The sequence below is a fragment of the Tachypleus tridentatus genome, chromosome 8 (genome assembly GCF_004210375.1).
Source record: "Tachypleus tridentatus isolate NWPU-2018 chromosome 8, ASM421037v1, whole genome shotgun sequence".
Classification (NCBI taxonomy): Eukaryota; Metazoa; Arthropoda; class Merostomata; order Xiphosura; family Limulidae; genus Tachypleus; species Tachypleus tridentatus.
The window spans coordinates 130,856,415-130,870,141 of NC_134832.1; the positions used below are offsets into that span (position 1 = coordinate 130,856,415).

Genomic DNA, 13,727 nt, shown 5'->3' on the forward strand with positions numbered 1-13,727 from the left:
CAGTGTAAACAATGTTATTATTACTCCTTGAAGTTAGCTCTCTAACTAAAACCTAGTGTTCCATTAAGTAACTTATATACAGGGTGAAATAAGAATTAACAGCCAAGTACTGGTGAACATGTAGAATACTCAATGCTTTGTACACTAGACAATTGGTCTCTTTAAGGAGCTAAACCCTACATTACATATAAAGTGAAGTAGTATTAAAAAAAATAATAATAATAAAATTCAATGCATAAATATATTTCAGCTGTACTGGAATCAATTTCATATTTTTGCCCACTTTGTCATCCATTGTTCACTCTTTTACCCACTTTTATTAGACAACTCTCCATTCAAAACATGGGTGAATTACTGCCTAAGCACTTATGGGATAGGGTAGTTGTCACGAATCAATGAGCACTGATTGTTAGGATGTTCAAGAAAATCACCTAATTTTATCTTACTTAACACAAAATAAAGAAAGTGTCATCCCCATACCAGAATTATTTAAGTTGTATATAGTCAACAGATGTACTGCATAATTTTTAATTTCTTCTACACCAAGTTTGCATACACTAGGTGATAAAGAAAATTCCACTGGTATATTTCATCAGTAATGTGAAAAAAATCTCCTTTCTTCATATATTGCTTTGATGTTTATTATTAACTTCTTGCTTGCAATGTTGTCAACACGTGTAGTGTATTAAAATGCATTTATATGTGTGCAATATTTATTGTTTAAACTATTCCCTTCTAAATAAGATGAGTTCTTGCAAGAACTTGACTTGAAAGCTTATATTTGAAAAATAAAAAAACCTTAATACCTGGTAAAAAAAAAAAAAGCCTGTAAATTCTATGACTTGTATGTAAATGTGTTCTCTTCTCACACACAACTAGTAAAACACTTCTGGTCTCCTATTCCATAGAAAACTGCTTATTTACATGTGAGGTGTATCAATACTGTTTTGAATAACAGAAACAGTGATTCATCACATTTTAGCCTGATATCTTATCAGCTGAAAGTTAAAAACTGGAACTATACTAAATAATTGGACACAAGAAATTTATTTTTGTTCAAACCACTAAATTTACAACAGTGGTATTGAACATTAATAAAGTTATACCAATTTTGACAATAATACTTTCAAACAGTAACAAATTAGATTAACTGCAACATTAATTTTTTTTTATTTCTCTGTGGCACACATGTTAGGAATAATGTAATGATAGAAGTTATGGACATACAAGTAATTTAATGCACATAAATTTTAGAAAAATGTGTTTAAAAAGCTGATAGGGTCTGTACAAACTTCACTGATATATGATTATAAAAACTAAAATTAACACTTAAAGTAATTGTGACAGTTCATAAAGATACACCTACATATGTACATCATTAATTGTTTTTTTGTTTTAATGTGGCAACAATGTTTTCAAAAAACAAAAATTCTTAGAGCTGCATCACTTACTTTGGGGGCTTAAGATCTCTGTGTACCAAAGCATTGGGCTTTAGATTATGGAGATAAGCCACACCTCTTGCACACTGAAGAGTCCAGCTGATTGCATGAGCTGCTGTATAATGCACTTCAGGCATGCAGTGTAGTACTGAAAATAGTAACTGTATAATAAATACACACACTTTTGAAATCTATTTTAACTGTCCATAAGAAATAGGGGAAAAATAATAACTAAAAACTAGTTTTAAAAGAAACACATGCCAAAATAAGTGCTATTTATCACCAAACAAAACAGTTAGAAATGCCCCGACTAGTACAGATCCTGAAATGAAAAACACAATCATCAAAAGTACAACTAACTTTAACACTTTTAATGTCATATAAAACCATTATAGAAAGAAAAAGAAGGGATAACAAAACTTTAATATTTATTTTAAAATCATTACTGTCTGAAAACCACTTTATTTAAAATTATAATTTTCATAAACAAAAATGTATTTCTGATAGGTACTTCATCCCTCTCACAAGAATAGTTTTTCTTGTTTTGTGCTTATCTCTCTTTTTGTGAACTTTTAAGCACACATTCTACAAGTCTTCAACCCTCCCTCTATTGAAATTCAAAGTTCCAACATGTCTCTCATGTAAATCACTATGCAACACCTCTACACCAATAAGAAAGCACTACTATCACATGACACAAATGACTCCTCTATGAGCCACCCCTTAACTGTCACTTCGAAATTTGACAGAAGACATAAGTACTGAAAGGTAGTGGGAAATTTGAAAAGAAGGAAGTACCTATGCAAAAATTATAACTTTCGATACTGTACTTTCCCTTCACTCACCAAATGAGCTTGAATTCCATTTTGAACTGGAGGAGGGACTTATGTAAGGGAAGCACAGACATATCCCCCGAAAGTGTCTGAAGAACACTGTTTAATTCAGAGGAACAGACCCAAAGATTTAAAGATGGGCATCTCACCACATCTGAGCTTGGTATCTCTTTGCCATGAAAAGTGAAAAGGTCAGGAAGAATATATATGGCAGAACAAAAAAGGAGCACATCAATGTGGGAAAGAATGGTGTAACAAAGAGACATAAAAGAAATAGCATTGCTCAATCTCATGATGGAAGGGTGTTAATAAGTGATGTGCCCCAAGGTGTAGAAAGCCGAGAGCATGACAAACTGCACTTGACAAGTCAACTACATCCAAAACTTTATTTGTCAGGTACTGACATCCTCGTGAGGATAGGATGAGGACCTATATCTTCTTCACCTTGAGTCCCAGAGTCCAGAAGAAACCTATGAGAAGACTAAGAATACAGAATTGTAAACAACCTCAGAATGAGGAAAAACCCACAACAGAAGCAAAAACATGCCCTGAAAACCTTTTGTGACCCACTTCACAGAAGAGCAAATGCAAGTGGAAGATGGACAATCTAAAACTTGTGTGGGGACTTACGTGATTGATTTGCTCGAGCTCCAAAACCTCACTTGCTAAGTATCAGCATCCATGCAAGGGTAAAAGAAGGGCATCAAATAAGAGAGGTGAATTGCATTTTGGCAGCTCAACTCTGGGTAAATCATTCATCCAAAGGATTTTGTAACTCCCTCTACACTGGCAGAACACCACCATCCTACTTTGAACTGAATGGTTAGAGCCATCTTTGTGGAATCCATCCAGTAGTTTGACCCCATAGTCAATCACCCAGCAGCTTGAAACTGATAAGTGGGAAAGACTCCTGCACTCCACTAGAAGAATGAGGGCAGGAATACTCTGGAGATTCTGAAGGGACTGCAACATCATGAGACAGTGCAATGGGTGATCATGAAACCTTATCTTTAAAAGCAGAATGCACCTGATTTATTCAATCTAAACATGGCAGGGAGAGGCAGCAATCCCCTCTGCTTTACCCAGTGCTGTCCATAGGTATGGTCTGGTCAGGCATCACTTGCCACAGAGCAGGTTTCTAAAATGAAGCTGAAGCAGGGACCCTGAAAGAAAAGAAAGCATTATTAGAGACTTACCTCATGTTAAGTTGAACTGAAGTTAGTATAATAGCCATAGGCAGGAGGTAATTCTCTGGGGAAGCAAAAGAGCAATGTGTTGTAGATAATGAGAGATAAAGATGTAAGAAGTCCTTCACATCCTCTATAATAGAATCTCTTCCAATGACTAATAAAAATGAGAGACAAGTGAAAAGGGAAGGTGATGTAGCTAATGGGAGTAAATGTTAAAGAGATCATATCCAGAAGTAGACAAGAAGGAATAAGTCACCTGGATCAAAAATCAAACCCAGTTGGTTATGGCAACTGGGTAAAGGTAATGGGAAGAAGACTGCAAAGGGAGAAACAGGTAGAAACAAGGATCCCAAAAATAAGCTACATGAGCAATATAACAATGGAGGGTACAGAAAGGACAGAGGGGTCTATATGGATCAGGAGGAGGGCAAAATGAGAAACTGAAGATTAGCAGGTGTGAGAAAAGGAGACCTGAACATCATGAGTCTCAGATGCTGTATGGAGAAAAAACCTATCCAGATGAAGAATAAGGGAGAAAGAGCTGTGCAAAGACCCAAGAACTTTGAGGACAAAATTAGCTGACCTACAATGACTGCAGGTCAGGAGGAGAAAAAAATATGCCATCAAAGAAAGGTGAAACAGGGAACACACTTACAAATAGAAGTATGGTGAATGCAGAAACAGCCATAAGAATGTCCCACACCTGCAGCAACAGATACCTCAGTAGCCAATGGAGCCAGAAGGAACAAATCAACATGGAAAGGATAAAAGAAGCAAGGACCATGTGAAAATGGCATAAAATGAAAGGCATGGGATAATGCTGCTAGACACCCAAAATCTGGGAGACTGAAGAACCCTTCTCAAAAAGTCACATGAGATACTCAGAGATACAGGCAACTGTTGGGTGAAAAGCCTGAAAACCTAAGTCAATATTCTGGGGCAGTAAAAGCCCCACTTGCACACATAGAAAGCCAAAGATGATTGACCAATAACAAAAATCTATAATGCAAAAAACACAAGGAATGAGAATCTTGTGCCCCCTGTGTGACCATTAGAAGCCACACCAAAGGATACAACCAATTGTGGCTGAAGGCATTGACAGTAAAGACTGGAGGATGGGAAACTATGGACCAAAACCAAGGTAATTAGGGGCTTACACACCAACAAATGGCAAGATGCAAAGACTATGCCTAGGATAAATGAAAACAGAAATGGAACACACTGACAAATTGAGATATGGTGAAGGAAGGAAGAGTAAAATCAAGGCTGGAAAATGGAGCAGAGGAAGAATGAACAGAAAATTTTGAGATCTATCTCATAAATAAGTAAACTGAACCCACAACTGGTGATCCAAAATGTGGTAGCCCACTCAAAAAAAGTTGCAAGGATAGACTACTGGAGACAGGCACATCAATGTCACCACCAAAAGCGATGGCAAAAATACAGTGTAAACCAAAACAAAAGGGTTCTGGGAAATAAGGAAAAATAGGAAGAAATGAAAGAACACATACCTAAGATATAAGCTTTGAGAAAACCAAAGAAGGTTAAACAGAATCCTCAGGAAGATGTGGGAAGACACAGCAAACTTTAGGAGAGGGGGAAACAAAATTATCTTCAGCTTACACCTGTAAAAGGTTCAAAAAGTACAGGAAGAATAAGGACAAGAACAAAGGGGCACTCATGCCTGCAACCAAAAGTGTGTTAACAGATGAGTGATGTTCATCCAAAGTGGAAACAGTAACTTTGGAATTCATGTGTGATATGAAATGAGTAAAAAAGGTATGGCAAACATGGGTAAATCAAATGCTCTAAAAGAAAATTGAAATGAAATTAAGGATATCTGAACTAAGTTAAAGAAGATTTAAACAACTTCTAGGATAATAAGTGTTCTAAAGAAAGGCATCTACAACCGAGCAAATAAGAAGTGATAATTTGGTGGCAGCATGTACATGAAGTCACAGGTCCCATGATAGTAGTGCTCTCCTACTGGTGGAGAGGTAATACATAATGATTTTTATGAGACATATTGGAATTTTGTATTCCAATAGAGAGAGGCTTCAAGGCTTGAGGTATGCATTCAAAAAGGGTGGAAATAAAGGGTAACACAAAACAAGTAAAGCTTATCTTGTGAGTGGAGAGTACCATATTGTGAAGAATTATTTAACCAAGTTTGAAGAAAAAAAAATGAAAGTAAATCTTGCCATAACACACATAAATAATTATTACCTATAATCTACCACTTGCACAGATTTTATCACAAAATTAGTGCTCAGTAATTGACCTAATTGTTTGTAATAATCAGTTTTATTTATTATAACAACTCGCATCACATAAAGTAATTGTTTAATAGAATTTATAGTTAACTCAAATGATGTTGCTAAATAATCAACTCATCAAAATTGGTGTTTCCAATTATTACAAATATCTAAGTTATCAAAATGTGCCATTATGATTTATAATTATTATTTTAATTAATGTATGTTAGTTCAGCTTAATCATGTAGCATCACAATTCACAAAAATAATAAACTAATTGAAGTTATTACAGTTTCTGGTAATTAGGTGTGTAGCCTTATGATTCAAGAGTTTTGGGTTCTATTCTTGTTTCTACTACAGATGATCATAATTTCAGCCACATACCTTTTTTTTTTGTTGTTTTTAGTTGTGCCAAAACTACCAAGACTATCTGCTGTCATTGTTAATTATTAAAAAAGCAAAAGCAAAAATAAGTGAGCAATAGCACCTACATTAAACTCTTGAGCTAATTTGTTACCAATGTATGACAGAATTGACTACAACATTATAACATTGTTATGACAGAAACAGCAAATATGTTTGGTGGTATCACATACCAAATCTGAGCCTCCAAGTTCATGAGGAAATACCCTAAACACTAGGTTTAAATATTTTGGGAGTATACTTCAATGATAAAGAGAGTATCTCAAAAGATGGTAGTGGGTCTATCAGCTAACTACATTTTCTATGGCTGGCAGTTTAAAATTAAGGACAGCATCCAATAACCTTAGTAATTTTGCCACAGCTCAAACAAACTTGTTCAGCTTCAAATACACACCAACTGAACCTACTACACACATCAAGATACACAATACTGCTGCTACTGGAACATTACAATTGTCTTCTACTTTTATATGGTTTATGAATGTGAGAACCTTGAGAAAGTGATTGTTGGTTAAGTGCTTAACTACAGTGATGCCTGTCATTCTTGTTTACCTTGTTTAGAATAAATAATATCACAGCTTTAATTTACTATACTGCTTACTTATTAGTGTTACAATACAGCCAGTGTCATATTACTTATGGTGCATGTACAATGTAGTGTAGGGCTTAGATGGTTAAATACCTCCTCCTAGCCATAAACATTTACAATTTGTGCAAAACAAAAACAGAAATTAGAAAAAGTTACATTTATATAACTGAATAATTATCCCTAAGATACTTTGAAATAATGAGAAATACACTTTTGTTATTTGCTCAATAACAATCATAATATACAGAGAAGACTTCTGAAATTTTGTTTCAACATTGCAACAGTGTGTTCTCCTTATATGTTTAAAAATGGCTGGTATGGATAGAGATCTAAATATGTAATTTACTCTACAAGTGGGTTTTCTCGTCATCATGGATTATTGTGTGTTCTCCTTGTTTAGCACACGAATCTAAGCTGTGTGTGTAAAAAGTAATAAGGATATAAGTATTGACTTTTTGTTTTGCTTATTGCTACAGCAATACTTAGAGCCCAACTAATATTTACTTATTTTCAGTAATTTAATGTAAATTTGTATAATAATGTTCAACTATTTTTTAAAACAACTAATCATATCTTCTGGTAAAAAAATACAGGCTTTATGAGAATAATTATTATTAAAATATTTTGGTATCATCTTATACCCTTAGAATTGATTTGGTAAAACAATTCTTATTCTAGAAATCATGTATCTGCAAGCAGTTGTGCTCAACATTTTCCATTTGAACATATCTCTAAACTATATTTTATCTAAAAAAATATTTATAAATTGAAGTAAATTTTAAAATAATTAAAAGCAATAAAACAAAAATAAAGACGATCTCATATTATGCAATAACTTTTAAAACTTTTAAGTATTTTAATCTATTATACCTACTTTATTATTTTCTTATTCACTACATTTGTAGAAGTAGGTCTTTCTCATTTGTGGATTGAAAATGAGTCATCACCTTAATACAAAATCCTGGTTGCATGCAAGATTGAGGGTAAAATTGCTTTAAGACCAAAACTTTAGTAACTAAAGATTTTTTTTGTCATTTTCTAATATTTCTTATAAAACTTTTACCTCCACCTTGGTAATAATTTTATTTGCTACAAAATAGTAATCTAGTATCATTGTGTTTTCTTACCAACTAGTGATGCTTTCATTGTTTTTCTAATATGAGAATGAAATTGTTTCTACTAACTTATATGTTATCTACCAAACAGTACTAAAGCCCATAATTATCTGTAACAATACTATATTGTTTTCTTTAACAACACTAATTTTTAATGAAGAATGTTTATTCAGTGATAATTATTCCAGTTTTATGTAACAATCTTATATTCATTTTTTCAATCTTGCTCTGAAGCCTCACTGATTACTCAAGCAGTGCCACTTACTAAAATTGTTTTAAAGAACATCCACAAGAGTAATGTCCAATAAAACCTGAGAATGTTACATTTGAAATCTTTTTGATTTGCAATCAGTGTCACAAAACAGTGTTTATTTTCCTGAACAAAACTTACAATCACTAGAATAGTCTTGTAAAAATTTTAGGGGGAAATCCAAGGAACAGTGTTAATTGTATTTTCAGCTTATTATATGTTTTGTATTATGTCACATATATATTTTCATGTACAACACCTTAGGATTAAAAAATCTTAATTCAGAATATTTGTTCTTGAAGATGTTCATCACATAAAACAAAGAGTATTCTGATAATTTATTTAGATTGTTTGTTTTTATGTTTTTGAATTTCACACAAAGCTACATGAGGTTTATCTGCACTATCTGTCCCTAATTTAGCAGTGTAAGACTAGAGGAAAGGCAGCTAGTCGTCACCACCCACCGTCAACTCTTTGGCTACTCTTTTACCAATGAATACTGGGATTGACCATCACATTATAATGCTCCATGGCTAAAAGGGCGAGCATATTTGGTGTGACGGGGATTCGAACCCATGACCCTCGGATTACGAGTCGAGTGCTTTAACTCGCATTAAAATAACTAATCAAGTAAATGTAACTGATTAAAGAGCCCAATGATTAATCAAATTCCTCTAATCACTGAGTTCCAGATGAAATGGAGATAAAACATGATAATTTCAAGGTTTTTGGCATCTTATGCATAAAGAGCTACTAAAGGCAGAGCTTTTCCAAAATACAAACTTGGCAACAAACTTTTGTGTGTCTCTAAGATAGGGATGGGAAGTAACTTCAGTCTTTATTTAGAACTAAAGGATAAAGGCTTCAAATGTTTTTATAAACAACTAGAAATTACAGGGTATAACTTTGCTAAATAACTTTCTGCTAACCAATGTAACATAGTAATAACTTTACCTTATATAATGAAGAGGTTTCTTGTTAATAACTTGTTTACCTGTAAAAAGTATTTGAATATTTCATAAACAATTCAGGTTGAATTGCACAAGATCCAAGGTCAAAACCTTCTATATATACCTTCTGTATTTAGTTAACAAATGCTGATAATTATATCACACACATACATAAAAAAATAAAAACAACAGGGAATCTTCAATAGTCACAGCACTTCTTTTAGGAAGGATAAAAGTAAATTAACCTATGAGACCTTTATTTCCCTTCTTATTAGATATATTTTTGTTCATCAGCTGCCTACCCTTAAACTGAAATTCTTTTATGCAGGATTAGAATAAATTAATGTATAAGACTTTGGGTACGGTCAAATACATCAAATACATGGTTTGACCTCTGGAGTTCAAAACTGTAATCAGATCTCAAATTAGTCAAGAGATGATGAAGCTAAGAGTTAAAAGTTTGTGCTTGAAGAAACAAGAGAGAATCTTCAATAGCCACAGCATTTTAAATTCTTTTAGACAGGATTAGAGTAAATTAATCTATGAGACCTTTGTTTCCCTTTTTATTAGCTATATTTTTGTTTGCCAGCAATACCAAGCATGGGGCACTTGTATACATGGTTCAGTTTTATTACTCATCAGGAACTCAACCAGCCTACTTGCAAATTGAAATTCTTTTAGGCAGGATTATAATAAATTAATGTACGAGACCATGTGCATGGAGAACTGCATTAAAATGTTAGTACCTGTATTACTGAGGCTACTTTACATATAACCTTGGTAAAATTGATAATGGATTTAACTGTAAAAAATGGTCTAACTTCTTACCATTGTATAAAGATCCTCCTTCAGCATATTCCATAACAAGACAAACATTCTATAAATATGGAAACAACTTGTTAAACATAATATAACTGAATGTAAAGCTCATTATTGAAAAATAAGTAGATTACAAGTGTTTTAATTATAATATGTTAGTATTTTAATTACTTCTTTAAAACAATACATAAAAATTTCAAGTAAATTACACACATTTAACACTACTGATAGTAATAATGATGTCCTACTGATCTGTATTGTTAAATAAATGAATAGAATAATCCAAAAGTTTAAGTTAATAACATAAGTTTAATATAACTTTTTTTGGGAATACAAGACTATTTGAAAGATTTAATGATAATCTTATAACCTTCATTATCACAAGTAGAAAACTACAAACACAAAGCACTCACATTAACTATGAAGATGTAGTAATAATAAACTAATACTCTTCATAATTGCAAGCAAAGAACCAATTAATACAAAACAATCACCCTCATTATAAAGGCATAATAATAATTTGGTAGCCTTAATTATCACAAGAAGATAAAATTATACAATCTATAAACTTCACATGGGTTCAACATCATTTTGTTAACTTTCATAGTTATAAGAAAAGTACTATAAGATGCAAATAATGTCACATACATTAATATATGGTAACCTACACTTTTATATGAAAAGAACTAAATAAAAAAATAATATTCATTATCTCTAAAATGCTAAGGTGCATCAAATCAACACATCTGACACATGGATTATTATATTTAAAAATAACTACTAAATGAAACTTCACATAAAACTTCTACAGGTTATAAAATAGTCACCCCTGTAGTAAATTTCAATTAATGATTTTTATGTATTTCAACATTCTTGTGAAGCTTTATGATAAAGTTTTTGGTTTATAAAACAGTAATTTTAATCTTTGTTTTGATTCAAAAACTACATAATTTTGTTTTTACAATGTCTGGTGTACAACAAAACTAATTTTTCACCACACTAAAAATTACAAGTCAGTAACTTTTTTAAACTGTTAATCAGGTCTCATTTAATAAATTAAATTTGTCAGTTATCATTTTTTGCCCCTTTAACCAGTAACTTAGACCAGAAAATGCTAGTGTAATAATAACTTAACAAGCAGTAGCTTTGTAAATGAAATAAAACTTGATAGATCGAGTGCATGTTGAGTAACTAAAATATTTATTTTCCTATCATATTCCAATAATGCAATTCAAACGAACTATAAAATAAGAATCCAGTATTTTCACAAGCTGTAAAAAACATCAAGACAGTAACTGTTGTGCAACCTGTTGACAAGTATCTTTTCTTCTAGCAGTATAGTACCAAGATAAGATATTTTTCATTTTGTTCTAATCTCTTTGCAATTCTTTGCTGAACTGGAAGCCAAGATGAACAGAACAGAAAAAGATCTAATACTACTTAAATCAATACTCTATGACTTCTCAAAACTAATGTATAAATAATTTATGTAACACCATGTAAACTGAGAAACAATGGTTGGTTAAAATTAAAATTACAACACTTGCATAAAATTTACAAGATTTAAAATGTCACTATTTCGTTCAGAACAATTCTGACTTTTTTTATACAGGATTATAATAAGAATCAATTCAAAAAACAAAATTTGTATGTTTATTTTCATTTTTATTTATAAAATTATCTAATTGCAACTGTAAATATTATTAAAAGATGTATGGAAGAACAATTTCAAAGTTATAGAATATTTTGGTCCAGTATTGCAATTTTACCCTCGGGGAAGGATGTACCAAACCACCCACCACAGAGTAAAGCAGGCTCCATAATATCCTGTTAACTTTCAATGTTATAAAATGAAATTAATCTTACTAAAAAATTTGAGTAGAAGTGCTCAGTAATATTTTGTAAACGATGTTTTCTTCTCACTTCTAGAGTATCTTTTGTAACGTCAAAGCTCAGTGGTTGAGCAGCTACATTATTACTTCTTAAGCTTTCAATATTCTTAATAAAACATTAATATCTGCAAAATGTATTAATAGTTTTTTAACAGAAACTGGTAAAAAGATTAGTGTTATAACCTTCAAAGAAGCAAAATTTAATATAATATTTTTCATATAAATTATAAAGATTTTAAAATTAACTACCTATTTTTTTATTACAAACTTTACTTAGTTGATCTGCACATAGAAATTACACAGTCTCAAGCAAATGAGGTACAGTGTTTGAATATCTCTGATGTGACAAGTAACTCATGTATTTCAATTTCAATCTCAGAATAATGTAGTAATTAAGTTGACCACATTAAAAATACTGATCCATTTAAACTTACTACTTCACTCAAAAAACCATTAAAGAAATACAGATTATAACATATAACTAGAAATTTTAAACTTATTACAAAATAATGTCTCAATTAGTATTATTAACACTAAGATGATACAAAAAAATAACAAGTTCTAAAACTGACAAATGAGATTCTTCTTTCACTCAAACAGCTTAAAATGTTTCCAATTATTCAATCATCATAAAATACACTAAAACACCTGCAATATGTAAACTTCCAATAAACAAATCTTATAAAACAGAATATGAAAACAAAAAAGGCATCTTGTTTAAAGCCTGCTTTCAGCATTACTTTCTAGCTTAAAGACTGCAAATGATTTTAGAATGTGTGTGCTTAAGAGAAAAACAAGAAAGATCAAGCTTATCAAATTAGATTTTACTTTTGGTGGCTTCAAAATAAACATGTATAATTTGTTTCTGTATCCTAGATTGTTTGCAAAGTAACTGAAAAGTGCAAAGCTAAAATTTTGGTAATGTGAAATTAAAAGTTGTAGTTAAATGTTATAGAACCTATCAGCTAAATTTAAGTAATTTAATTAAATGTTTCTTCTACTTTATTTACAAGATCAGCATAAGACAAAAATTATTTGCTAATTAGCTAAAAGTTTACATTTTCCCCAACTGAAAACATATTTCTGATAGATACTCACACTCCCACATGTGAAAAAAGAAATTTGCATGCCATAAGATTAGAAACAACTTCCATCTAAATTTCAGGTGCTTTACCATGAACTGCTCTGTTGTATGATGGTGTCATCATGCAACACAGGATCTCCCCAAAAAGGAAAGTGACACAATTTCCAATTGCAATAACATCCCCTATTCATTTGCACTTGTGATAATTTTATTCTTTGATGAGACAAGACAAAACAATGTGTACCATCAGTGGGAAAGACAGGTGGAAGTGTGTATGAAAGTAAGTGTCTATTGGAAATGCATTTTAAAATGAGGAAAATGCAAACTTAAAAGATAATTCACTTCCATACACAGAATAGCTAGAATTCCATGTTAAACTGGTGAAGGCACCAGTGAAAAATTTTACCATGTTCTACTCTTTTCAGAAAGTGCCAAAAGGGAAGCCTATGGTGTGCAACACCTGATAACAGGGGCTCCATAGGAATACACCTATAGAAAACCATATCTTTTCTCAACTAGGATACACTTTGTCTGAAAAGTATGGAGAAAAGAGACAAATAAACCTCATGTGTTGCAGATATGGGCAGAATGAAAACATAATATCTGCTTACTTGCACACAAGCTATCAGTTAATTAACATGTGTAGTGTGGTTGGAGCATATTCAGACCATACCTTATGCACTCACTTCAACTATAGTAAATAGACTCTGAAGTGGTAAGGATCTCCTGAGCTCCACCTGAAGAAAAAAGGGAAGAATTCAAGTTGGGAAACTTAGAGGAGTGCCTGGATCCCAATCCCCATCAGATCTCCCACCAAGAAGGCCCTTTACTTGAGACAATGCAATGTCTGACCATGAAACCCTATTTTGAAAAGCCAGCAAACATGAG

General features: G+C 32.1%; 1 protein-coding gene across 7 annotated transcripts in view; it reads right to left on the bottom strand.

Moving 5' to 3' along the window:
• LOC143223495 (mitogen-activated protein kinase kinase kinase 7-like) overlaps nucleotides 1-13,727 on the bottom strand; it is a 91,647-nt gene that overhangs the window by 42,479 nt on the left and 35,441 nt on the right. For 6 of the 7 annotated variants that reach the window (XM_076451551.1, XM_076451555.1, XM_076451556.1 and 3 more), the window contains 2 exons: nucleotides 9,873-9,921; nucleotides 1,452-1,587 (listed from right to left, as the gene is read on the bottom strand). In XM_076451551.1, coding sequence (XP_076307666.1) covers nucleotides 1,452-1,587; nucleotides 9,873-9,921 — 185 coding nt within the window. Of the gene's footprint in view, nucleotides 1-1,451; nucleotides 1,588-9,048; nucleotides 9,089-9,872; nucleotides 9,922-13,727 lie in introns of all 7 variants that reach the window. The other variant, XM_076451558.1, reaches the window with a different exon arrangement.